General features: G+C 51.9%; 2 protein-coding genes across 2 annotated transcripts in view; both read left to right on the forward strand.

Annotated features, from left to right (window-relative positions):
- SGTA (small glutamine rich tetratricopeptide repeat containing alpha) overlaps positions 1 to 12888 on the forward strand; it is a 47552-nt gene extending 34664 nt beyond the window's left edge. The window contains exon 13 of the mRNA XM_038740289.1: positions 12814 to 12888. The gene's annotated coding sequence lies outside the window, so the exon portion shown is untranslated. The remainder of the gene's footprint in view (positions 1 to 12813) is intronic.
- Positions 12889 to 12938: 50 nt separating this feature from the next.
- On the forward strand, positions 12939 to 23433 carry SLC39A3 (solute carrier family 39 member 3). The gene is made up of 2 exons (XM_038740285.1): positions 12939 to 13168; positions 20085 to 23433. The coding sequence occupies exons 1-2, from the start codon at positions 12962 to 12964 to the stop codon at positions 20823 to 20825; spliced, it is 948 nt and encodes a 315-aa protein (XP_038596213.1). The 5' UTR covers positions 12939 to 12961; the 3' UTR covers positions 20826 to 23433.
- The last annotated feature ends 3249 nt before the right edge of the window (positions 23434 to 26682 follow it).

Consider the following 26682-nt stretch of genomic DNA (forward strand, 5'->3'; position numbering starts at 1 on the left):
GAGAGGGCAGAACTTTAGCTGATGAAGTGGTGAGGGAGGAAGGTTTGACTTTATAAGCACATTGGGAGGGCACTTCCGGGCTTAAAAAGGATGCTCCTTTTTCCCCTCTTTCTCCCGTCCTCCCCCACCAAAAAAAGTCCCCGATCCCTCCCACCCCAGCTGTCCCGAAGAACTAAGATCGCAACCCATGGCATCCTGCCAGTAGTAGAATTTTGTGTTGAACTCCAAAGTGCCAACTGTTCACTGTGAGTGCTGAGACAGAAAGGGGCTTGGGTTTTGGCAAGGTGGGCAGGCTGCACAGAACAGGTCAGAGAAACCCATGTGGGGGTCTCTCTAAGAGCGCCACTCAGTAGCTCTCGGGTCTCGTGGGAGCCCCGGGGAAAGGGAGGCCAGGAACGTGGCCCAGATGGCTGCGGGAAAGCCGTTTCACCCACAGCTCAGAAACCTCCATCGGCTGCCCATTTCCCACCAAGTCAAGCAGACTCCTCACTATCAGCTCTAAGGCTCTCCTAGCTGTAACTCACTCTCGACTCTTCTGACTCGGTCCCCTCCATCCCCTTGCTCCCGCCATTCTCCCGGCCTGGAGCTCCCTCCCCAGATCTGACAGACCTCGTATCGCCCCATGTTCAAAGCCCTTCTCAAATCCCATCTCCAACAAGACATCCCGGACTAATTCCCATCTCCCAGGTCATTAGAAGCCTGGTGGTCGCCTCTACTGCATGTGGATTTCCTTTGACCCTTCCTCTGGGCTTGTGTGTATATGTATAATCAATTGTACGGTCAATTACGTGTTCTGATTACTCCATTTGCATTTTTGTGTCCATCTCCCCTGTTAAGAGTGCCAGCTCACTGTGGGCAGGGGAAGTGCCTCTAGCTTCTATTGTACTTTCCCCAGGACTTAGTACAGTGCACGGCACCCAGAGAATGCTCAATCAAAAAATGTCATTACTAATAATGATAATGGTATTTGTTAAGCTCTTACTATGTGCGAAGCACTGTTCTAAGCGCTGGGGGGATACAAGCTGATCAGGTTGTCTCACGTGGGGCTCACAGTCTTAATCCCCATCTTCCAGATGAGGTAACAGGCACAGAGAAGTTAAGTGACTTGCCCAAGATCACACAACAGACAAGTGGTGGAGCCGGGATTTCTAGACTGTGAGCCCGTTGTTGGGGAGGGACCGTCTATATGTTGCCGATGTATTTCCCAAGCGCTTAGTACTGTGCTCTGCACACAGTAAGTGCTCAATAAATACAATTGAATGATGAATGAATTAGAACCCATGACCTCTAGACTCCCAAGCCTGGGCTCTTTCCACTGAGCCAAGCTACTACTAGTCAAAGGTAATTATTGCGTACCTACAGTGTGCAGAGCACTGAACTTAGTGCTTGGGGGAGTACAATACAACAGGCACATTTTCTTACTACTGGGGACCATGAGGAAGAGGGGGCCCCACCTTCATGGAGCTGGCACCCATGCTGGTCTTTTCTGCTCCTCGAAGTCCCTTCAACCTTCTCGACCATGGTACCAGGAACACTTTTCCATTTCTGTTGCTCAGTATCATCTGGTGTTCCCTCAGGTCAGGGGCTGGGTTAGGGTGACTTGCTCTGTACAGGATGTGCCAGCTTCTCATTGTGAGTGTAGAGGTGAAATATGGGTAGGGGGGCGATGCGGCGGATGAGGTCAGGGAGGGGCGGACAGGCTTCAAAGAGCTAGGGGATCAGAAAGACCCAGTTTCAGGTCTTGTCGAAGATCTGGGGTGACAGACCGGGAATCTGGAACAGACAGCTGTGGGGGCAGTGCCGGGGGGAGCAACAGCTGATACTTATGAAGCAGTACCCCCTGGGCATTAGGCTGGGAAGGGCACCGGAGAAGTCTCCCATCCTAGCCGTCACCTTGAAGTGGGGACCACATTTCAATCATCTTGAACGGATCAGAGTTTTTAAAGGCTGCTGAAGAATCCTTTTCCAGTGCTTCCCTCAGTTACTTGGCCCCTTCCTGCAGTTTAATCTACGTTCCCCATTTCCCGCTGCAATTTAGGTCTATTTCCGCCTCGTTCTGATCCCCGGGGAGAAGGAACCGCTGGTTACCATCCCTTGCCAGGTGGGCCCTCAGCTTTCCCTTCCCCCAGGACCCACCACCTTGGTTCTGTTCATCTTCCCTTCCTCGCCTGTCACGCCGTCTTCTTCGTGGCTTTCCTCTGGACCCCGAATCCACCGAGTCCGAAAACCTGTCCGTGGAGCCATCCCGCCTAGTCAGATCTGGTGCCGCCGGTGAAGCTCGAGTGCTGGTTCAGGGGCGGGTTTGCCATCTGTGGTGCCAGGTGGTGTCATGCGATGCATTCAGATCTGCTGCTGGAAAAATCCTGTTCCTTTCTAGAGTGGCAGCAGCCAGGACCAGCCTGCCTGCATTCAGTTGTCTCCTGGTTTGCAGCCATGACGCCACATGGGCTGAGACTAGGCTTTGCTGCCTCCTTGAACCACCGTGTGGTGGGCCGTGGGAGAGGAGAAACAAGGGGGTCCTGAAGAGGTAGAGAGCAGACATCACACTGGGGTAATAATAATAATAGCTGTGGTATTTGTTAATCGCTTACTATGTGCCAGGTACTGTACTAAGCACTGGGGTGGATACCAGCAAATCCGGTGGGACACAGTCCCTGTCCCACACGGGGCTCACGGTCTCAATCCCCATTTTACAGATGAGGGAACTGAGGCCCAGATAAGTGAAGGGACTTGCCCAAGGTCACACAGCAGCCGGGATTGGAACCCATGACCTTCTGACTCCTAGGCCTGTGCTTAATCCATTATGCCACCAGTAGGTGTGTCCCCAGTTTCTACTGGGTTTCTACTGTCAACAGAGGTGCCTGCTGGGGAGTTCCCCCTCTAGACTTTAAGCTCGTTGTGGGCGGGGAATGTGTCTGTTGTATTGTTATATTGCACTCTCCCAAGTGCTTAGTACAGTGCTCTGCACACAGTAAAACACTCAGTAAATGCGATTGACTGACTGCAAATCAGATGCAAGTAAAAGACACCCTTGAGAGGTTTAAAGTATAATGGGGAGACAGTAAGCATAAATGGACATATTCCATAGAGGAGAGTGAGAGGAGCAGCGTCAGCCTACCTAGTGGAAAGAGCATGGGCATGGAAGTCAGAGGAGTTGGGTTCTAATCCTGCCTCTGCCACTTGCCTGCTGGGTGACCTTGGGCAAGTCACCTACCAGCTCTTAGAACAGTGCTTTGCACAGAGTAAGCGCTTAACAAATGCCATCATTATTATTATTATTATCTCTGGGCCTCAGTTGGCCCTTCTGTAAAATGGGGATTCAACACCTGTTCTCCCTCCTACCTAGACTGTGAGCCCCAAGTGTATCTACCCCGGCACATAGTACGGTGGTAAATGCCATACATAGTGCTTAATAAACACCATAATTATAATAATAGGTTTAAACCATTGGCATAAGGGAGTAAATCAATAGCAAATAGAGAAATCCGTGAGGGCAAAGATAACAGACGGAGTGGTGTGATCAAGCAGGTGGCAGACCTCCTGAAGGAAATATATTTTAAGGAGGGGAGGAGTGTGGTTCGGCTGATTGAAGTGGGGAGGGAGTTCCAGATGGAGGGAAAGACTTGAACAGTGAGTCGAAGGGAAGACTCGTGAGTGAGGAACAGTGAAGAAGTTTGTTTGAAAAGAGTGAAACAGGTGTAAGGGAAGAAGAGACTGGAAAGGTGAGAGGCAGCAGGCTGGTGGAGAGCCTGAGGGAATTACAGACTGCCAAACAACAGGTCAATCAATCAGTAGCATCTGCTGAGCACCTACTGTGTGCACAGCACTGTACTAAGAGCTTGGGAGAGCATAATAGTGGTGATAGATCCCTGTCTTCGAGAGCTTTACAGTTAGCAGGGGTCAAAGTCAAACTAAATTGCAGATTTGAAGAAGAAATAGAGGCTATATGTAGAGGAGCAGCACAGCCTAGTGGAATGATCACGGGCCTGAGAGTTGGAGGAGCTGCCTTCTAATCCCGATTCTGCCACGAGTCTGCCGTGTGACCCTGGGAAAGTCAGTTAGCTTCTCTGAGCTTCGGTTACCCCATCTGTAAAATGGGGATTAAATCCTACTTCCTCCTATTTAAACTGTGAGCCCCATGTGGGATGGGGACTGTGTCCGAACTGATTAACTTGTATCTACTCCAGTGTTTAGAGCAGTGTTTGGCACATAGAGAGTGCTCAATAAGTGTCATATTTATATAAGTGTATTTATATTAATGTCAGTTTCCCCTTCTAGAGTGTAAATTCATTGTGGGGAGGGAATGTGTCTAGTAACTCTGTTATATTGTACTCTCCCAGGTGCTTAGTACAGTGCTCTATCCACAGTAAGCTCTCAATAAATACGATTTATTAGACTGATTAGAGTATGACTCGGGTGGGGTGGGCACATAGGTATTGTGCGTTCTAGTATCTGGCGCATAGTAAGCCTTTAACAAATACCATCATTATAATAATAATAATTATTATCATTACTATTAAATGCTTAGGTGAAGCAGAAGGGTTGAATTGATAGTTGAGTGATAGGAGCAGTTGAATACTGACTTTCTCCGCTTCAAGTGTTCTGGGTTTAACTGGCAATCAGCTAAGGATTTATCACAGTAGCATTATTGAGTGTTCACTTTGTGCAGTGCCCTGTAGTGGTTGTGCTAGGTTCATTCATTCAGTCGTATTTATTGAGTGCCTACTGTGTGCAGAGCACTGTACTAAGCGCTTGAAAAGTACAATTTGGCAACAGATAGAGACAATCCCTACCCAACAATGGGCTCATAGTCTAGAAGGGGGAGACAGACACCAAAACAAAGCAAGTAGACAGGTTTATTTATATATATATATATATGTAAATATGTATGTAAATATAAATGAATAGGTTCCACAAGGAGCTTGCCCTTTGGCAACAAACAAAAAGATTACCATTAGAGTGGTCAAAATAAATGAGTACACATGAGTGTTAAAGAAGCTGTAAAAAAAGTCCATAAGCGCTAGAGTTGGCTGAAGAGACGAGATGGCTCAAGGCGCAGGGAAAGGTTGTCGGAGGAGGTGGGGTTTTTGGAGAGATTTAATAATAATAATAATGATGACATTTATTAAGTGCTTACTATGTGCAAAGCACTGTTCTAAGCACTGGGGAGGTTACAAGGTTGTCCAACGGGGGGCTCACAGTCTCAATCCCCATTTTACAGATGATGTAACTGAGGCACAGAGAAGTAAAGTGACTTGCCCAAAATCACACAGCTAATTGGCAGAGCAGGATTTGAACCCATGGCCTCTGACTCCAAAGCCCGTGCTCTTTCCACTGAGCCACGCTGCTTCCCTATTTGATTGTGGGGAGAGCTGGGGTCGGTCTGTTGTTGGAAGGGAGACATTTCCAAGCCAGGAGAACAGCGTGACGACGGGATGGAGGCGGGTGAGTCGAGAGCGAGGTACAAGCTAGAAGGCTGGCTTGAGCGGAACGGAGCCAGCGAGCTGGGGAAGTGAGGCTGAAGAGAGCAGAGAGGTAAGGTGGGGCCAGATGGTGGAGAGCCCGCGTCGTGACTTGGAGAGCAAGCAAAAGGAAAATCAGCTGCTCCCAGAAAGGAGGAGCCGAGAGCCCACAGCATCCCCCACCTTGCAAAATAGAATAATATGGTTTGGGGCGGGGGCGGCAGGGTGACAGATCAGAAAGCCGGGTTGGGAGCTGAAGGCCCGGGGCGGTGGCGGCGATCGGCCACCAGAGGGCGCACCGCGGCTGCGCCGGCTCGCCTTCCGCCCTTCATCTTCAAGCCACAGGCAGGGACGGGGAAATTCCCATTTCTGCAGGCTTGCTAGTCCTCAATCCCTCGGCTAGGCCAGAAACCGAGCAAGGATTGCAGCAACTCCCCCTGCTCTATTACTCTATTTATTTATTTATTACTCTATTTATTACTCTATTTTATTTGTACATATCTATTCTATTTATTTTATTTTGTTAGTATGTTTGGTTTTGTTCTCTGTCTCCCCCTTTTAGACTGTGAGCCCACTGTTGGGTAGGGACTGTCTCTAGATGTTGCCAATTTGTACTTCCCAAGCACTTAGTACAGTGCTCTGCACATAGTAAGCGCTCAATAAATACGATTGATGATGATGATGATGCTCTTGGAGCAATCCCCCAATTTTCTGGTCACGTCACCCCCATCAGCCACTTTTGACTTCATGTGCATACATGGATTGGGGGCTTTTTTAATGGCATATATTAAGTGCTTACTGTGTACCAAGTGCTTACTAAGAGAAGCACGGGCTTGGGAGTCAGAGGTCATGCGTTCGAATCCCGGCTCCGCCACTTGTCAGCTGTGTGACTTTGGGCAAGTCACTTCACTTCTCTGGGCCCCAGTTACCTCATCTGTAAAAGGTGTCCCACATGGGACAACCCGATTACCTTGTATCCCCCCTAGCGCTTAGAATAGTGCTTGGCACATAGTAAGTGCCTAACAGATACCATCATTATTATTATTATTGTTACCAGACATGGTATTAAGCGCTGGGGTAATCAGGCTAGACTCAGTCCATGGCCCATATGGGGCTCACAGTCTTAATCCCCATTTTACAGATGAGGTAACTGAGACACAGAGAATAATAATAGTGGTATTAAGAGCTAAATGTGTGCCGGGCACTGTACTAAGCGCTGGGGTGGATACCAGCAAATGGGGTTGGATACGGTTCCTGTCCCATGTGGGGCTTACAGTCTCAAACCCCATTTTAAAGATGAGGTAATTGAGGCACTGAGAAGTGAAGTGACTTGCCCAAGTTCACACAGCAGACGAGTGGCAGAGTCGGGATCAGAACCCATGACCTTCTCTGCATGGCCTAGTGGATGGAGCACGGGCCAGGGAGTCAGAAGTGAAGTGACTTGCCCAAGGTCACATAGCAGACAAGTGGGGTAGCTGGGATTAACTGTCCATTTAGGTTATCTATTTAATTTCTTGCTTTCCATTTTATCATTTGTATCTATGCTCTTGCTCTTTGGCTGTTGTATATATTTTTTGATTTGTGTCATCATGGCTCCCTCATTACAGAGGACAGGGACTGTGTTTTTTGCTTCTTTTGTATGTTCTCAAGGGCCCAGAATAGTGTTCTGCCTGCAGTAAGTACTCAAATGCTATTATTTATTAGGTGCTTAATATGTGCTAAGCACTTGGGTAGCTACAACATAATTAAATCAGACAGTCTCTGTCCCACATGTGGCAAACATCTAAGAGGAAGGGAGAGCAGCTATCTTATCCCCATGTTACAGATGAGAGAGCTGAGGCCCAAAGAAGTTAAGTGACTTGGCCAAAGTCATACAGCAGGCCAGTGGCAGAGCTGGGATTAGAATCCAGGTCTTCTGACTCCCAGTCCTGTGCTCCCACTAAGTCACACTGTTACTGATGAAGGATTATGATTATCCTTGAATCTTGAGCCAGATATTTTGTCAGCAGGTAGGTGATCAGTGGCCTGACTGGGCTCTAATTCTCTGATCTATCACAGGTCCAGAGAAGCTGGTTGAAGTAATTAGTCTCCTGTGGGGTCAGACATAGCCCAGATCAACCCATCTGAAAGCTGGGCTGTAATTCTCCATCCCTTACCAATCGCCACTGTCTTCCACCCACAAGGGGCCTCCTAGAAAGTGAAAGGGATAAAATCAACACTCATTATGGCTGAGGAAAGATGAGTGTGGATTTGAGAGGGGAATGGGAGGAGGGTACTGCCCCGACCTGCTGTGTTACCTATCCTAAGGGACTTGCTTCTCTTGGGAAGCAGCGTGGCTCAACGGAAAGAGCATGGGCTTGGGAGTCAGAGGTCATGGGTTCTAATTCCGGCTCCGCCACTTGTCTGCTGTGTGACCTTGGGCAAGCCACTTAACTTCTCTGTGCCTGTTACCTCATCTGTAAAATGGGGATTAAGACTGTGAGCCCCACGTGGGACGTGATTACCTTGTATCTACCCCAGCGCTTAGAACAGTGCTTGGCACATAGTAAGCACTTAACAAATGCCATTATTATTATTATTCTCTACCTTACCTCTCTGGGCCTATTTAAGAACAAAAGCCATGCCGTTACTGGATCAAACCCATGGCTCGTCCATCCCAGAACTCTGTCTCCAGGCTACTCGAAGGGGACCATGTAATGGTCCATCCTTATGGCTAGGGACAGGCCAGCCAGCATCCCTAACTTTCCCCTCTACATTTCTAACCTGGCCCTTGGCCCTTGTACCCTTTAGTCATAAATCCACCCAAATCCCTGTAAAACCTGTTGATGTTTTGGGGGCTGCCCAGCTTCCTGAGGGAGCGAATTCCACTTGCTTCCCTTCCAGCTGAGCGAAGAAGTGTTTCCTTTTGTTTGCTTTGAATTTACCTCCTCCAAGCTTCGGGGAGTGCCTCCTCAACCTGGTGGAGTTGATAACAATTCCATGTTCATCCTATCCCACACTCTGCAATCCTGTCCACCCCCAATTTGGATCCCCCCAGACTGAAGGGGTTGATAAACTGGTGGCCTGTCAGGTGTACCCTCTGACTGGGGCAGCCCTTTCGGATCCAGTCCTGGGATTCACCGACAGACTGGAAGAGGAGGAGGAGAGGCCACAGTGCCACGAAATAGAAGTGAAGGACAGAGCTGAAAACTAGCCCCTGGGAGAAAACCTTGAGAAGCAGCATGGCCTAGTGGTGAGAGCATGGGCTTGGGAGTCAGAAGACGTGGGTTCTAATCCCGGCTCCCCCACTTGCCTGCTGTGTGACCTTGGGCAAGTCATCTCACTTCTCTGCGCCTCAGTTCCCTCATCTGTAAAATGGGAATAAAGACTGTGAGCCCCAAGTGGGACAAACTGATTGCCTTGTATCCACCCCAGCACTTAGAACAGTGCTTAGCACATAGTAAACACTTAACAAATACCATAATTATTATTATCATTACTTAAGGAGCAAGGAATGAACTCAAGGGTCAGAGGGATTACGCTGAGGGCCTGTGACTGGTTTCTCGTGACACCTCGGGAAGGTGTGGGGTGGGGGTGAATCTAGAGGAGTGGGTTTAAGCGGCAGCAACAGGATTGACCATGAAGATGGGAAGGAGTATCATGAAATGGGAAGAAGAGTGGGCGGGGGGGATGTAGAGATACCGGCAATAGAAAAAATGGAGAGCTTCTCCCCCATCCGGGTTGGTGTGCTCAGAAGTGGGGGGAGGGACAAGATAACCTTCGCCCTGTCCTAGCCCGAGGAGTCTAGAATTAATTGGGTTTTGAAAAGCCTATAAAGGCTCTCAGCTCCTCAGAGACTGGTGCTATGGAAACACTCACTGAGTGTCCTCTATTTGACTGGAAATAGGTCTTCTGGAGGGGCAAAGAAGGGGAAGAAGGATGCAGTTGACCGTCTTGCTAGCCATGTTGCCTTGCGGTAATTTGATCACTCTCCACTGTCCAAGTCTTATTAAAAGCGCATCTCCTCCAAGAGGCGGGAAGGAGCATGGCCTGGTGGATGGAACACAGGCCTGCAAGTCAGGGGATCTGGTTTCTAATCCCAGCTCTGCTACTTGTCTTCTGTGTGACCTTGGAAAAGTCACTTAACTTCTCTGGGCCTCAGTTTCCTCATCTGTAAAATGGGGATTGAGACTGGGAGCCCCACGTGGGACAGGGTCTGTGTCCAACCTGATTACCCCAGCGCTTAGTACAGTGCCCAGCACATAATAAGCGTTTAGCAAATACCGTAAAAAAAGGGGCCTTCCCCGACGAAGCCTCATTTCTTCTAATCCCACTCCCTTCTGCCTCACCCTCTCACTTGAATTTATACCCTTTATTCACCTCACTCTCAGCCCCACAGCCCTTACGTACATATCTGTCATTTGTGTAGTTACATTAGTGTTTGTCTCCATACTAGACCGTCAGCCGGTTGTGGGTAGGGACCGTGCCTACCAACTCGGTTATACTGCGCTCTCCCAAGCGCTTGGTACAGTGCTCCGCACTCATGAGAAGCAGCATGGCTTAGTGGAAAGAGCACGGGCTTGGTAGTAAGAGGTCATGGGTTCTAATCCTGACTCCGTCACTTGTCAGCTGTGTGACTTTGGGCAAGTCACTTAGCTTCTCTGTGCCTCAGTGACCTCATCTGTAAAATGGGGTCTGTGAGCCCCACGTGGGACAACCTGCTTACTTTGTATCTCCCCCAGTGCTTAGAACAGTGCTTGGCACATAGTAAGCGCTCAATGAATACCATCATCATCATGATGATTATGATTATTATTATTAAGCGCTCGATAAATACGATTGATATGATTGCTCAGCCCTTCCCAGCCCGCAAGCCCTGGTCCCCCTACTCTCAGCATGGCTTAGTGGCAAGGGCCAGGGCTTGGGAGTCAGAGGCCGTGGGTTCTAATCCTGCCTCTGCCACATGTCTGCTGGGTGACCTTGGGCAAGTCACTTGACTCCTCTGTGCCTCAGTTTCCTCATCTGTAAAATGGGAAGTAAAAGTGTGAGCCCCACGTGGGACAACCTGACTACCCTGTGTCTACCCCAGCGCTTGGAACAGTATTAACAATAATAATAATAATGATGGCATTTGTTAAGCACTTACTATGTGCAAAGCACTGTTCTAAGCGCACGGGGTGGGGGATACAAGGTGATCAGGTTGTCCCACGTGGGGCTCCCAGTCTTCATCCCCATTTGACAGATGAGGTAACTGAGGCTTAGAGAAGTGAAGTGATTTGCCCCAAGTCACCCAGCTGACCAGTGGAGGAGTTGGGATTAGAACGTATGACCTCGGACTCCCAAGCCCGGGCTCTTTCCGAGAAGCAGTGTGGCTCAGTGCAAAAGAGCCCGGGCTTTGAAGTCAGAGGTCATGGGTTCAAATCCTGACTCTGCCAATTATCAGCTGTGTGACTATGGGCAAGTCACTTCATTCATTCATTCAATCAATCGTATTTATTGAGCGCTTACTGTGTGCAGAGCACTGTACTAAATGCTTGGGAAGTACAAGTCGGCAACATCTAGAGACGGTCCCTACCCAACAACGGGCTCACAGTCTAGAAGGGGGAGACAGACAACAAAACAAAACACGTGGACAGGTGTCAAGTCATCAGAATAAATAGAAATAAAGCTAGATGCACATCATTAACTAAATAGAATAGTAAATAGGCACAAGTAAAATAAATAGTCATAAATCTGTACAAACATATATACAGGTGATGTGGGGAGGGGAAGGAGGAGATGGGCCTCCTGTCCCTCATCTGTCAAAGGGGGATGAAGACTGTGGACAACCTGATCACCTTCCCAGCGCATAGAACAGTGCTTTGCACGTAGTAAGGGCTTAATAAATGCCATCATTATTATTATTATTATTATTGCCACTGGGCCACGCTGCTTCTGGATTATTGATTTGCTCGATCGGCCCGCCCGCCCGCGGATTCCCTCCCCCCCCACCCCACCCGTGGTCAGTCCCCGGTGCCCCGGGCCCGGATCGTTCGGTTGGGCAGCCGCCGTTTCTCGCCGGCTCCGTTTCTCTCCGCCACCCACTCCCCCCCGCCCCAACGAGAGGCTAATTGACAGCCGGACCGGCCAATGTGTGGCGGAGCTTCCGCCCGCGGAGCCCGAGTCCGGCAATCAGAAAGCGCGCAGGCCGAGGGGGGCGGGGAGAGGAGGAGAGGAAGAGGTGAAACGCCGGAGTTGGCGGGCGGGGAGGGGCTGGGGCCGTGCCCACCCGGGGGCCCCGAAGTGAGTGGCGGTCGGGGGGAGCCTCAGGGGGATGCGGATAATGCGAATAATCTTGGTATTTGTTAAGCGCTTACTATGTGCCAAGCACTGGTCTAAGCGCTGGAGCCGAGCCTCCTGAAGGATGGAAGGAGAGGGGGACAGACAGGGACCCGAGGGAGAGGGGTCTCCTGAGAGGGGAAACCTGGCCGGCGGGCAGACTCTCCTAAGGGGAAACCAAGGGGTAGGGATGCTTGGGGACCGCTCGTAGCCTGTCTGAGGGTGGTACGGGGCGGGAAGAGTGAAAAGACCCCATGAGAAGGGAGGAAAGAGGCTAGCCCCTCATCCAGCAGGTCCTCAGGCCACCCAATCTCCTAAACCCAGAAGTCCACTGAGGAATGGGAAGAAGGAACGGGGTGGAGGGGTTCTGGGGGCAGCACCACCAAGATTAGTGCCTGCTGCGCAGAGGATCCCAAGAGTTCTCTCCATCCCAAGGCAAGAAGGTAAAGGTGAAGGTGCACCGTGACCCAGGTGGGATGTCAGGGATGGAAAGGGAGGGAGACTTGATCGTCCTCGTCATGGAAGTCTTGAGATCCCTTCTTTGCTTGTGCTAGAGTGTGTGTGTCTCTCCCTCTCTCCTCCTACTTGGAATGATGAAACCGTGGTAAAGTTTTTCTAGCGGGGGTGGGCTGCTGCTTAGCTATTCAAAGACCCGTGGGTTGATGAGGGGCCCTTAAAGCCAGGTATCTGAACTGTCACCGTGGTTGTGACAGGAACGCATTCTGTATTGGTTTGGCAATGGATCCGGGCAGTGAGGGAGCGAGCACTGCTGTAGCCCCATCGTCCTTCCCTGGGAGAGAAGAGGAGTCCCCTGGGGACGCCTGCCACGGTCCAGAAGAAACAAGAACTGGGGAACTGGACTGATCTAGTCGGGTTCAGGCAGGGCCCCCTGATTTCAGCTGATGCAGGGTGTCAATAAAGTGGGCCTCAAGGAGCTGGTATTTTACTTCTGTTTTATGTTCCCTCAAATCCCAGTAAGGTGCTCTGCACCCAGTGGGTGTCTGTTGATGATGAAGACTCAGCTCCACCTGGTTTTCTTTTTTTTCCTCCCCAGCCTCCAGGCTAGCGGACTCAAGGATTCCCCAGTCCCATACCACCAGAGGAGGTAGAACGTGCGCCTCCGGTCTCCCACACTTCCCTGACCTGCTCCTCCCACGCCCCACTCGCCACCAGGGCCAGGACCCTCCTGGCAGCAGGCCACGATGAAGATCGTGATCATCAAAGTGATGTGCCTGGTGAGCATGTTTATCCTCATGCTGGTTGGCTCCCTCCTGCCCGTCAAGATCATCAAGGCCGATTATGAGAAGGCCCACCGCTCCGGGATGATCCTTTCCCTCTGCAATTCCTTTGGCGGGGGTGTCTTCCTGGCCACCTGCTTCAACGCCCTGCTCCCTGGTGTACGGGAAAAGGTAAGGATGCTTGCCACCCTTGGGGGCCTCCTGGTCCCTGGCGGGCACATGATCACTAAGGCAGTCAGTCAGTGGTATTTATTGAGCGTTTACTGTGTGCAGAGCACTGTATTAGGCACTTGTGAGTATACACTATAACAGGCACATTCCCTGCCCACAATGAGCTTACAGTCTAGAGGGGGAGACAGACATTAATATCAATGAATAAATTACATAAATGATGTGGGGTTGGAAGGGGAGGAATGAATAAAGCGAGCAAGTCAGGGTGTCGCAAAAGGGAGTTGAAGAAAAGGAAAAGAGGGCTTAGTCAGGGAAGGCCTCTTGGAGGAGATGTGTCTTCAATAAGGCTTTGAAGTGGGGAAGAGTCATTGTCTGTTGAGTATGAGGAGGGGAGGGCATTCCAGACCAGAGGCAGAGCGTGGGTGAGAGGTCAGTGGCAAGATAGATGACATCGAGGTGCAGTGAGAAGGTTGGCATTAGAAGAGTGAAGCGGGCCAGGATGTAGTAGGAGAGTAGCAAGGTCACCCTTGCAGGTAAGTGGGATTAAGGTGATTGCTCTAAAGCCAGTGGTGAGGAGTTTCTGTTTGATGCAGAGGTGGATGGGCAACCACTGGAAGTTCTTGAGGAATGGAGAAACATGGCCTGAACATTTTTATAGAAAAATGATCTGGACGGCAGAGTGAAGTTTGGACTGGAGCGGGAAGAGAGAGGAGGCTGGGAGATCAGCAAGGAAGCTGATGCGGTGATCACGGCGGGATAGGATAAATGATTGGATTAACGTGGTAGCAGTTTGAAAGGGATGTTGTGAAGATGGGACCAGTAGGATATAGTGATGGATTCAGTCATTCATTCATTCAGTCATATTTATTGAGCACTTACTGTGTACAGAGCACTGTACTAAGCACTTGGAAAGTACAATTCAGCAACAAAGACAGTCTTTGCCCACAACAGGCTCAGAGTCTAGAAGGGGGGAGGCAGACATCAAAACAAATAAACAGGCATCAATATAAATAAATAGAATGATAGATATACGTACACATCAAAACAAGCAAACAGGCATTAATATGAATAAATGGAATTATAGAAATGTACATATACACAAGTGCTGTGGGGCGGGGAGGGGGTGAAGCAAAGGGAGCGAGTTGGGGTGATAGAGAGGGGGAGCTGAGGAAATGGGGACTTGGTCTGGGAAGGTCTCCTGGAGGAGGTGAGCTTTCAATAGGGCTTTGAAGGGGGAAAGTGTGATTGGTGGATTTGAGGAGGAAGGGCTTTCCAGGCCAGAGGTAGGATGTGGGCCAGGGGTCGACAGCAGGACAGGCGAGAACGAGGCACATTGAGAAGGTTAGCACCAGAGAAGCAGAGTGTGTGGGCTGGGATGTAGAAGGAGAGAAGGGAAGTGAGGTAGGAGGGGGCAAGGTGATGGAGAGCTCTGAAGCCAATAATGAGGAGTTTTTGTTGGATACGGAGGTTGGGTACTGGAGATTTTTGAGGAGGGGAGTAACATGCCGAGAACGGTTCTGTACAAAGATAATCCGGCAGCAGAGTGAAGTAGAGACTGAAGTGGGGAGAGATAGGAGGATGGGAGATCAGAGAAGAGGCTGATGCAGTAATCCAGTCGGGATAGGAAGCAGAGTGGCTCAATTGAAAGAGCACAGGCTTTGGAGTCAGAAGTCATAGGTTCGAATCCCGGCTCCGCCACATGTCTGCTGTGTGGCCTTGGGCAAGTCACTTCACTTCTCTGAGCCTCAGTTACCTCATCTGTAAAATGGGGCTTACGACTGTGAGCCCCACGTGGGACAACCTGATCACCTTGTATCCCACCCAGCGCTTAGAACAGTGCTTTGCACATAGTAAGCACTTAACAAATGCCATTGTTATTATTAGGATGAGAGATTGAACCAGCAAGGTAGCAGTTTGGATGGAGATGAAAGGGTGGATCTTGGTGATGTTGTGAAGGTGAGACTGGCAGGGTTTGATGAAGGATTGGAAATGTGGGGTGAATGAGAGAGCGGAGTCAAGGATTCATTCATTCATTCAATCGTATTTATTGAGCACTTACTGTGTGCAGAGCACTGTACTAAGTGCTTAGGAAGTACAAGTTGGCAACATATAGAGACGGTCACCAAGGTTGTGGGCTTGTGAAACGGGAAGGATGGTAGTACAGTCCACAGTGATGGGAAAATCAGGGAGAGGACAGGGCTTGGGAGGGAAGATAAGGAGCTCAGTCTTGGACATGTTGAGTTTTAGGTGGTGGAAGGACATCCAAGTGGAGATGTCCTAAAGGCAGGAGATGCAAGCCTGGAGGTAGGGAGAGAGATCGGGGAGGTGATTTGGGTGTCCTTCATTCATTCATTCATTCATTCAGTCGTATTTATTGAGCGCTTATTGTGTGCAGAGCACTGTACTAAGCACTTGGGAAGTACAAGTCGGCAACATATAGAGGCGGTTCCTACCCAACAACGGGCTCACAGTCTAGAAGGGGGAGACAGACAACAAAACAAAACATGTAGACAGGTGTCAAAATCATCAGAACAAATAGAATTAAGGCTATATGCACATCATTAACAAAATAAATAGAATAGTAAATATGTACAAGTAAAATAGAGTAATAAATCTGTACAAATATATAAAAGTGCTGTGGGGAGAGGAAGGAGGTAGGGCAGGGGGGATGGGGAGGAGGAGAGGAAAAAGGGGGCTCAGTCTGGGAAGGCCTCCTGGAGGAGGTGAGCTCTCAGTAGGACTTGGAAGGAAGAGAGCTAGCTTGGCAGATGTGTGGAGGGAGGGCATTCCAGGCCAGGGGAAGGACGTGGGCTGGGGGTCAACGGCGGGACAGGTGATAACGAGGTACAGTGAGGAGGTTAGTGGTAGAGGAGCGGAGGGTGCGGGCTGGGCTGTAGAAGGAGAGAAGGGAGGTGAGGTAAGAAGGGGGCACGGTGATAGAGAGCCTTGAAGCTGAGAGTGAGGAGTTTTTGCTTGATTTGTTAGTGACAGGCAGCCACTGGAGATTTTTGAGGAGGGGAGTAGCATGCCCAGAGTGTTTCTGCACAAAGATAATCCAGGCAGCAGAGTGAAGTATAGACTGAAGTGGGGAGAGACAGGAGGATGGGAGATCAGAGAGGAGGCTGATGCAGTAATCCAGTCGGGATAGGATGAGAGATTGAACCAGCAAGGTAGTGGTTTGGATGGAGAGGAAAGGGCGGATCTTGGCGTTGTTGTGGAGGTGAGACCGGCAGGTTTTGGTGACGGATTGGATATATCGGGTGAACGAGAGAGCGGAGTCGAGGATGACACCAAGGTTGCAGGCTTGTGAGACGGGAAGGATGGTAGTACCATCTACAGTGACGGGAAGGTCGGAGAGGGCAGGGTTTGGGAGGGAAGATAAGGAGTTCAATCTTGGACATATTGTTTTAGATGGCAGGCAGATATCCAAATGGAGATGTCCTGAAGGCAGGAGGAGATATGAGCCTGGAGGGAGGGAGAGAGAGCAGGGGCAGAGATACAGGTTTGGGTGTCATCCACGTAGAGATGATAGTTGAAGCCGTGGGAGCGAATGAGTTCGCCAAGAGAGTGAGTATAGATGGAGATTAGAAGGGGACCAAGAACTGACCCTTGAGGAACCCCTACAGTTAGTGGATGGGGGCGGGGGGGGGGAGGAGCCCGCAAAGGAGACCGAGAATGAATGGCCAGAAAGATGAGAGGAGAACCAGGAGAGGACGAGAGGACAGAGACAGTTAAGCCAAGGTTGGATAATGTGTTGAGGAGAAGGGGATGGTCCAGTGCCAGAGACAACTGAGAGGTCGAGGAGGATTAGGATGGAGTAGGAGCCATTGGATTTTGCAAGAAGGTCATTGATGACCTTTGAGAAGGCGATATCAGTGGAGCGGAGGGGATGGAAGCCAGGTTGGAGAGGGTCCAGGAGAGAGTTGAAAGAGAGGAATTCTCTCCCCCTCGTCCCCCTCTCCATCCCCCCGTCTTACCTCCTTCCCTTCCCCACAGCACCTGTATATATGTATATATGGTTGTACATATTTATTACTCTATTTATTTATTTATTTATTTATTTTACTTGTACATTTCTATCCTACTTATTTTATTTTGTTGGTATGTTTGGTTCTGTTCTCTGTCTCCCCCTTTTAGACTGTGAGCCCACTGTTGGGTAGGGACTGTCTCTATGTGATGCCAATTTGTACTTCCCAAGCGCTTAGTACAGTGCTCTGCACATAGTAAGCGCTCAATAAATACGATTGATTGATTGATTGATTGATTGAGGCAGCGAGTGTAGACGAATCTGTCAAGGAGTTTGGAAAGGAAGGGTAGGAGGGAGATGGGGTGATAACTGGAGGGGGTTGTGGGATCAAGGGAGGGTTTTTTTAGGATAGGGGAGACGTGGGCACATTTGAAGGCAGAGGGGAAGAAGCTGTTGGAGTGTGAGTGGTTGAAGATGGAAGTTGAGGAGAGGAGGGGAGGGGCGAGAGTTTTTATATGGTGGGAGGGAATGGGGTCTGAAGCACATGTGGAGAGGGTGGCACTTGAGAGGGGGGAGGAGATCTCCTCTGAAGATGCTGCTGGGAAGAATGGGAAAGTTGAAGGCAGGGGCGGTGATTTTGGAGAGCTCAGACCTGATGGTGTTAATTTTCCTAATGAAGTAGGTGGCCTGATCGTTGGGGATGAGGGATGGGTGAGGGGGAGGAACAGGGGGCCTGATAAGGGAGTTAAATGTCCGGATCAGCTGACGAGGGTGATGGGCATGGCTGTCAGTAAGGGAAGAGAAATAGTTTTGCTGGGCAGAGTTAAGGCAGGAAAGTAAGACAAGGCAAGGTCGGCCTGGTGTTTAAATTTCCGCCAGCAGCATTCAGCAGCTCGAGCATAAGAGCGAAGGAGGCGGACAGTGGAGGTGATCCAGGGCCGTGGGTTAGTGGTGCGAGAGTGATGAAGGGATGGGGGAGCGAGTTGAGTTGAGTAGAGAGGGTGGAGTTGAGAGCATCTATTTGGTCATGTAGAGTGGGTAGGGAGGCTAGGTGGGGTGTGATGCGCTGAGAGAGATGGATGGGGTTGAGAGAGCGGAGGTCTCCGGGGGGGTGTAGTACAGATTTACGGGGAGGAGTGTGAGAGAGGAGACAAGTGAGAAGTGAGAGGGTTGTAGTCAGTAAGAGGAATTTCAGAGTCGGTGAGGGTGGAGATTGGGCAGCGGTTAGAGATGATGAGATCGAGTGTGTGTGTCCAGGTTGGTGAGTGGGCGAGGTGGGGTGGAGCAGGAGGTTGGCGGAATTGAGGAGTGATAGAAGGCAGGCGCAGAGGAGTCACCGGGTACGTCTTTGTGGATGTTGAAGTCTCCAAGGATCAAATTGGGCATGGAAAAAGAGAGAGTATGTGGGTTGAAAGAGAGGAGTTAAGGATAACACCAAGATTACAGGCTTGTGAGACAGGAAGGATGGTGGTGCCATCTACAGTGATGGGAAAATCAGGGGGAGGGCTGGGTTTGGGTAGGAAGGTAAAGAGTTCTGTTTTAGACGTGTTAAGTTGGCAGTGACGGGAGGACATCCAAGTAGAGGTATCTTGAAGGCTGGAGGAAATACAGGACTGCAGAGAGGGAGAGAGATCAGGGCTGGAGATGTAGATTTGCTAAGAAATGCTAAGCATTTAGCAAACCAGGATCTCCTTCCTCTGGGCCCTGCCCTATTCCCCAATTTCAGAGCCTACCTTCCCCAAGGCCAGTAGCAGAAAAATGCTCCCAGAAGCCCTGTCCCATCCCCAACAAAAAACCAGTGGGTCATCCTGGCTCAGCCCCACGGCCAGGACAGTGGCATCAGGACACTTGGAGGAACCTTGTGGTGGTTCCCTCCTGGACACCTGTCTGTCCTCTTTCATTCCCCTGGACTCCCTTAACTTGTGCTCTCTCTCTCATGCTCTCTGTCTGTCTCCCTATATCTGCCATGAGCACTGCCATCAAGCACCTAGTACAGTGCTCTGTACAAAGTAGGTGCTCAATTAATACTGATGATGATGATCCCGGGTCCGGTTCTCCATTCATCCGGCTCAAGATTCTCTTTTAGATTGTGGCACCAGGCCAGGTTGGCCATCCATCTCAGCATTATTGATAACAACAGTAATAATGATAACAATAATAATAGTGGTATTTGTTGAGTGCATACTATGTGCCAATCACTGGGGTGGATATGAGATCCTCAGTCAGACATGGTCCCAGTCCTCTGTGGAACCCACACAGGAGGGAGAACAGGCATTGAATCCCCGTTTTACAAATGAGGCAACTGAGGCTCAGAGAAGTAAAGTGACTTGCCCATGATAACACAGCCGGCAAGTGGCAGAGCAAGCAGAAAGGCCTTCAGTCGGTACTCTGCCTCCTCCTCTGCCACTTCAGCTAAGCCCCTCACACTTTGGTCCTCTAAAAGCAGCTTGCTTATTGTGTTGTCGACCCCTTGCTCACTCCCACCTGCCCAGAACTCCCTCCTCCCTTCATACCCGACAGCCCACCACTCTCCCCACCTTCAAAGCCCTCCTAAAATCCTACCTGCTCCAGGAAGCCCTCCCCAACAAACCTCTCATCTTCCCACCCTGTTCTCCCACCTCTCCGATTCTCCCATGCACTTAAGTCCGTACCCCCTGAGCGCTTTGATGCTCACCCTCCCCCCCTCCCCGAGTACTTCTCTACCGATCTTTATACCCGGTTCTTTCCCCTACCTATAATGTATTTTAATGTCTGTCTCCCCCACTGGACCATAAGCTCCTAGAGGGCAGGGCTCTCGTCTCCCAGCTCTGTTGTAATTTACTCTGCCGACCTCTCACTTGGTACAGGGCTCAGCCCAGAGCAAGCGAAGAATGGGAATTGTGGGTGCTCCAGGTGTGGGGTGAAGCAAGTGTACCCTTTTCACCGCCTCACCTCTCTGTGTCCTTCCAGCTTCAAGAAGTCCTGAGGCTCGGAAACATTGTCACCAACTACCCGCTGGCCGAGACGATCATGCTCGTGGGCTTCTTCATGACTGTGTTCTTGGAGCAGGTCATCCTGACCTTCCGGAAGGAGAAGCCCTCGTTCATCGACCTGGAGACCTTCAACGCCGGCTCCGACGCGGGGAGCGACTCGGAATACGAGAGCCCTTTCATCGGGACGGCCCAGGAGCAGCACCTGTACGCCAAGCACGGCCCGCATCCGCACAACCACGGCTTAAATGTCAAGGAGCTCTCTCACGCCAACCCGCTGCGCCTCTTCAGCCTGGTCTTCGCCTTGTCGGCCCACTCCATCTTTGAGGGTCTGGCCCTGGGCTTGCAGGAAGAGGGAGACAAGGTGGTCAGCCTGTTCATCGGGGTGGCCATCCACGAGACCTTGGTGGCCGTGGCCCTCGGCATCAACATGGCCAAGAGCTCACTGCCCTTGAAGGACGCGGCGAAGCTGGCCGTCACCGTCAGCGCCATGATCCCCCTGGGCATCGGGATCGGGCTGGGCATCGAGCGGGCTCAGGGTCTGGGCGGCAGTGTGGCGTCCGTGCTGTTGCAGGGCTTGGCGGGTGGGACCTTCCTCTTCATCACCTTTTTTGAGATCCTAGCGAAGGAACTGGAGGACAAGAACGACCGGCTCCTGAAAGTTCTCTTCCTGGTGATGGGCTATGCGGTCCTGGCTGGCCTGGTCTTCTTCAAGTGGTGAGCGCCGATGCGAAGCAGCCACGCATCTTCCCGGCTTCTCTTCCCCAACTGGCCAGGGAAGCCCACGGGAAGTGCCACCCCCTTGCCAGCCAGATGAACACTGACTGACCCTCCTCTCCAGGCCCCTCCCCTACCCCTCAGTACATCCAGCCATCGGGACTCAGTGAACTTACTCTGTCCGCAGGGCCCCAGTGCCAAAGACCGGAGGGCTGCCCTCCCCTCCACCCCCCAACAGACACAGCCCCAGGGTCATGGGTTCGCCGGCAGGCGCTCGCGAGCTAGAACTCCCTAACTGCCGGGAATCCGTGGCCTTGCAGGTTTTTTTTTCTCACCGAGGCGATATCACCTCCATGGGCACTTTCACCGTGGTGTGGGATGATGTTTGCAGCTGGAGTCGGGGCGAGCTGGAATCGCTCTATCACTCTCTCCGGGAGGGTCTCCCCATCAAAAGTGTCAGGCGTTGGGCCGGGAAGCCGGGAAAGGGCACCCGACCCTGACTTTTCTCTGTTTCTTGGGACTGTGGGCTGCCTTACTGCTCTGACTCTCACTCTTCCCCTCCGGTCTCCGGCAGGGTTGAGGGGTTGAGGTTTCTGTGTGTCCTCCTCTCCTCCCCTGACCCTCGGTCTGAGCAAACTGTGCAGAGGGATGTCCACAGGCGTCTCAGGAATTTGATGAAAGTTGTTCTCGGTCACCCCCCTCGGCCTGAACAAGCCACCCCACAGGGTCTCCAAGAATCGCCAGCAGCTCTTTTGAAGTCGATCACCAGCAATTCGACAGACTGAATTCTCCTCTGCCGGGGATCCAGCCCCCATTGCTGGCCTGCGTGTGCACCCCGGGCCAGCTGCGGTTTTGTTTTCCCGCCCCCACCGTCCCTCTTTCCCAGCGGCCCCCCTTCCTCGGGCTTCGATGGGCAGAACTGGTAGTTTTGCGGGGGGACACCCTTGGGAAATGCAAATGGGGAACTGGTGCTGCCAGCTGGGCCACCCAGCTTTCTTGGGGTCGGCGAAGGGGACCTTCACCAGGGGGACCAATGAAAGTGAGGGCCGTCTGTGGGGCACTTGAACATAACCGGGCAATGGCGGGCCTTATCCCCTGGAGATCGGCCAGAACCTCCACCTACAGATGGTCCCCCCGGTTGAATTGCCCCCTGGCCCCTGAGTTAATGAATTCACCCTGTGGAAGGTTTAGGTTTGCTTTGCTGGAAAGCGGGCTAAAGTGCAGCTCGACTGGTCAGTTTGGTTGCCCGCTCCTTGGGGCAGACAGGTTGGTGGATAGGCAGGTGGGTGCCGAAGGTGGAAACCTACAATTTGTCCCATTCTCTCTCTCTCTCCTCTCTCTCTCTCTCTCTCTCTCTCTCTCTCTCTCTCTCTCTCTCTCTCTCTCTCTCTCTCTCTCTCTCTCTCGCCCCCCCCCAGCCTATCCCCAGGAGCTTTGAAAGGGAGGCGGTGGGAGTGTCCAGAGGGGGTGACAGTCCTGAAGGAGGCCTTTTCCCAAGCCTCATCCACCAACCCCCTCCAACCCCTATCCCCCTCAAGGCTGATGTATTTCTGGGGACGGGTCCTGTCTCAGCAGGTTGCAGGGCTTCTCCTCCCCTCCGCACCAGAGCAAGTGGAATTTCAGGGGTTTGTTAGTTCGTGCTTTAGAATCTCTCAGCTTCCCTGGGCTTTTCTCTCCTGAGCCATTTTGATTTCCCGCTGCCAATTGCAAGCGACCGATGAGTTCGCTCACCAGTTTCCAGGCTGAAACAGCAGCTGGGCTTCCCACAGGGGCGGCTGGAGGGGTCGATCTGATCTCAGCCCTCCCAGCAAGGAATGACCTATTGGGGAGAGGCAGGGGGTGGGAGGGTTCGGTTGGGATGTGCGTCTAGATTGCTGAACTGTCAGAGAAGCTCTCCCTTCCCTTCTGTCTCTCAGCGGGGACCTGGAAATGCCCACTCAGCCTGTTTTTCCAATTTTTATATCTACCGGTTTCCTCAGTGCCCCAGCCTCTGGGGCTGGCATGAAGCATGATTGTGGTACTGCGGGCAGATGTCTTCAGGGAGCTTGTTTCTCAGCGGGGTGGAGGGGCGGGGGTTGCCGCAGGCGGCTGGTTTCCAGAGAGCGGGTCCAAGATAACGGTCGCTGCTTCCAACGGATCTGAAAGAGCGAGGCTTAGAGCTGTATCTCTGTCCCCGCAGCGGTGTGTCTGCTCCTCCCGGTGGGGGCAATGGCACCGTGGGTTGTCAAGCCTTAAAGCAGACCTTGGAGGGTCTCTCTGCTCCTCCCAGGGGAAGCGGGGAGATGGGCGGGGGCTCCGTCCTTGGGGGTGTTTATGGGACATATTTGCTCGCCTTCTTCGGAGGCTCCCTCTAGAAAAGGTGGAATCTCATGGAAGGTGTCACCTGCAGGGAACTCCCCACCGCTCCGCAGTGGAGCAGCATGGAGGCAACTGCCAGAAGAGGGAGAGATTGCCGAGATTTCCCTGGGAACCCCAAGCCAAACCGGGCATTTGGGAAATCAGGCCCGTTCAGAGATGCTGCACTGATTCTTTGACCTCCATCCTTCCTCGCCACCCTCCTTCTCCCCTCTTCTCTCTCCTCTCTTCCCCTCTCCTCCCTCAATCAATTGTATTTATTGTGGGCTTACTAGGTGCAGAACACTGCTTGGGAAAGTATAGTACAACAAAATTGCTCTCCCCCTCTTCTCTCTTTCCCCTCTCCCTCAATTTGCCACGTCTCTGCCCTCTCCCTTCTCTTGCTCTGCTCTGCTCCCTTGCAAGCAGGAGAGCTCCCTCCCACTCCCCCTCATTAGAGTTGCCAAGCTGTTGTCAAGTTCTCCTAGGTGGGAGGGAGGCCCTCTGGGGCCGCCCAAGATTTGTTTATATGGCTGGAGGCGTCTCATCCCCATCAGAAGTGGGTTCGACCTTGCCGGGGAAGGAGTGTGCTGGGAGTTGGTGGGGGTGGGGAGGTCCAAACCAAGCCACTAAAGAGGGGCAGACCCCTGACCCAGCAAAGCTGGTGCTGTCCTTCTCCTGGCAGTCCCTACAGTGGCTGAAGGATCAGTCTTCTGGGCTCAGGAGCTACTAAACATGGCACCCTGGCCCACGCCAAGCTGGTAGCTAGACCGTCGGGGAGCCCAAGGCTCAGCTGAGCTGATAAAGGCAAAAAGTTGGCAGGTCTGGGGAGGGACATCTAGTACTCTGGTCCTCAGCTTTGTACACCCATTTGGTTCCTCCTAGCATGGAATGGAAGATAAAATGCATGTGTGGGCATGCACTTGTATGTTCATGTGACAGGTGGATTGCTGTGCTACTGTATGCAGAGCACTGTTCTAAGCACTTGGGATAGTACAGAAGAGTTAGAAGACACAACCCCTGCCCTCGAGAATCTTACAGGCTAGAGGGGGAGACAGACACAAAAATGATTTACTGAAAGAAGAGAAAGGAAAATCCATCAATGGTATTTATTGAACGCTTACTGTGTGCAGAGCACTGTACTGAGTGCTTGGGGGGAGGACGATTATAACAGCTGGTAGACACATTCCCTGCCCACGATGAGCTTACAGTCTAGAGGAAAAATAGGTATGTAGATGAGGAAGTGCTTAACTTGTAAGGTGCAGCCTCTCCCCAGCCCCTAGTGCCTCCCTCCAGTTAGGTCTCCCTTTGGGCAGTGGGATGGCAAGAAGAGCCGCTGTCACCGGCCCAAGTCCCCGGTGAATGCCAGGTCCACCCAGCACACTAGCACTGGACCAGAAAAGATGGGTGTCCCTCCTAGCTGACTGACCCCATCGCTGCCCCCAGCAGAAACGTGTGGACGAGCTCTTCCTGCTCCAGCCTGGATGCTCTATTTGGAGCTGCTGGAGGCTGTAGGGGTGGGGAGGGGGCTGAGGTTTAAAACCCTGTCTGACTCGGTCCATGGGGGCAGGTGGGTTGCAAATCATGAGGGTGGGTAGTGGGGGGGGGAGGTGGGAAGGGGAGATGGGGGCTGGGGAAAAGCAATTGACGGCTCTGTTTATACCTGTCCCAGAGTGGAATATCCTGCAGAATTCCAAGGATTCCTTTCATAAGCAGCTTGGAAGAGGCAGGATGGTGAGGACAGCCTAGGACGCAGCTGTTTGGCTGGTGGTAGGACAATACCTCCTTCCCTTTACCCATTGGTCTCTGGGCAAGTCTCAACCCCGAGTGGTGAGGGGCACGGCTATGGTGCTTTCCTGGGTGCCCGACAATCTCGATAACAATCCAGTCATGGGTACTGGCCTCACAGTCTGCAGCATCACCTGTTCCCCGAAGGGCAACTCTGGAACACTGCTGTAAATCTCGGGTGCATGTAGGGAGCGTGGATTCATGCTGTGATGCACTGGCTCCTGAGGGGGTGCCTGCATGCATTTGTAGTGGTTTTAAGGTCTCCTGGTGCCTGAATGTGATCCTACATTCATTCATTCAATCGTATCTATTGAATGCTTACTGTGTGCGGAGCACTGTACTAAGCGCTTGGGAAAGTACAATACCACAATAAACAGTGACATTCCCTGCCCACAACGAGCTTACAGTCTCGAGGACTGGGGGCATACAGACACCCGGGCCTGTCTTCTGGGAGCACCCCCTCCCTCCCCTGCCCCCACCCCCAGGTCCATGCTGGGGGGCAGAGGTGGCAAAGCTAGCAGATGGTTTGTGAGGGTGGGTGAGTATGATGGAGCGTGAGTTTGGAATCCTTAAAAGGCAGAGCAGGCCCCAGGGCAGCCAAGCGGATCTCAACGCAGAGCTGGTCGGCTCTCTCCCTCCTGGATGAGAGAGGTGGGGCTGGAGCATGGAGGTTGCAAGGGGAATTTTCAGCGGTCTGAGCTAGGGGAGAGAAAGAGGGTGATCCATCTGGGTGCCTCATCCCACTCCCCGGATTCAAGCCCACTTGACTTCAAAATGACATCTCAGAGTCAGAATCCCTCCAGGCTGGGCTTTGGGCCCTGGGCTCCACCTGGGTGAGATTCATGGTGTAGCCCACCCGGAATCCCGTCTCCAACCGCAGCCCCAGTATGGACCGGAGAGACGGCTGCCCCTCCTTGAGCTCTGTTTTGGGAGCCCCCCGGGAAGGAATCGGTCGGCAGGAGGACCCCGTGACGGGGATCCATTTTCCATTGCCAGGATGTGTTTCCCCTTCTCTCGGTCCCCAATCCCAGCTGCCCCCCAGAGCAAGCAGACCCAGGGCTTGAGCGTTTCATGTGGGGAGCCCGTCCTAAGACGGCAGTCAGAGACACACTTCCTCTCCTGGTGCGGGAGACAAAAGGAGAAGAAAATTATCAGGCGGTGACAAACCTTAAGCAGCTGAACCCAGTGGAATAATCATAGGCTGACGGGCTTTGTTTTTACTTGTTTGTGTTCCCATAAAAGAAGTAATTAGTGTGGGGCGGGAGGAGGGATGGTACCGATGGTGCCCGACCCGTGGTTGAGATCTGGGCCGTCTGGGGCTCTGGGATCCTTGGAGACAGGTGGAGTTGGATGGGTATGTTTTTAAAGTGTACCTTCAGCCTCATCCTTCATAACTCCTTCTGACTAGCCTCTGCCTTCCCCAGGCAGAATTCCCTCTCTTCCTGAAAGGAGCCGGCAGGGCCGAGAGAAAAGGGGCGGGATCCTCCATAGTGTGTGTGTGTGTGTGGTGGCGGGGGGCGGGGGCGGCATCGACGGGACTATTTATTGTGCGGCATTAGCTATAACTCATCTCTGTGTAGGAAAGGGACAGCCAGCCCAAACACTTTTTTGAATAAACACCTTGTACGATGTGGTGGGCTTCCAACTTAGCTTGTTCAGTTCGGGACCGGGGAAGCCCTCGTGTGGGGCAGCCCACCGTGAACTCTGAGGTCCTCATTCCTTAGACAGTCTTTGTCCCT

Source organism: Tachyglossus aculeatus, chromosome X1 (genome assembly GCF_015852505.1).
Source record: "Tachyglossus aculeatus isolate mTacAcu1 chromosome X1, mTacAcu1.pri, whole genome shotgun sequence".
Lineage (NCBI taxonomy): Eukaryota > Metazoa > Chordata > Mammalia > Monotremata > Tachyglossidae > Tachyglossus > Tachyglossus aculeatus.

What these genes read in the sequence shown, in the direction of transcription:
- SLC39A3 (XM_038740285.1), top strand. Translation starts at nt 12,962, where the DNA reads ATGAAGATCGTGATCATCAAAGTGATGTGCCTGGTGAGCATGTTTATC. An exon ending in TCCCTGGTGTACGGGAAAAG is followed by an intron (nt 13,169 to 20,084) that starts GTAAGGATGCTT and finishes GTGTCCTTCCAG; the next exon opens with CTTCAAGAAGTCCTGAGGCT.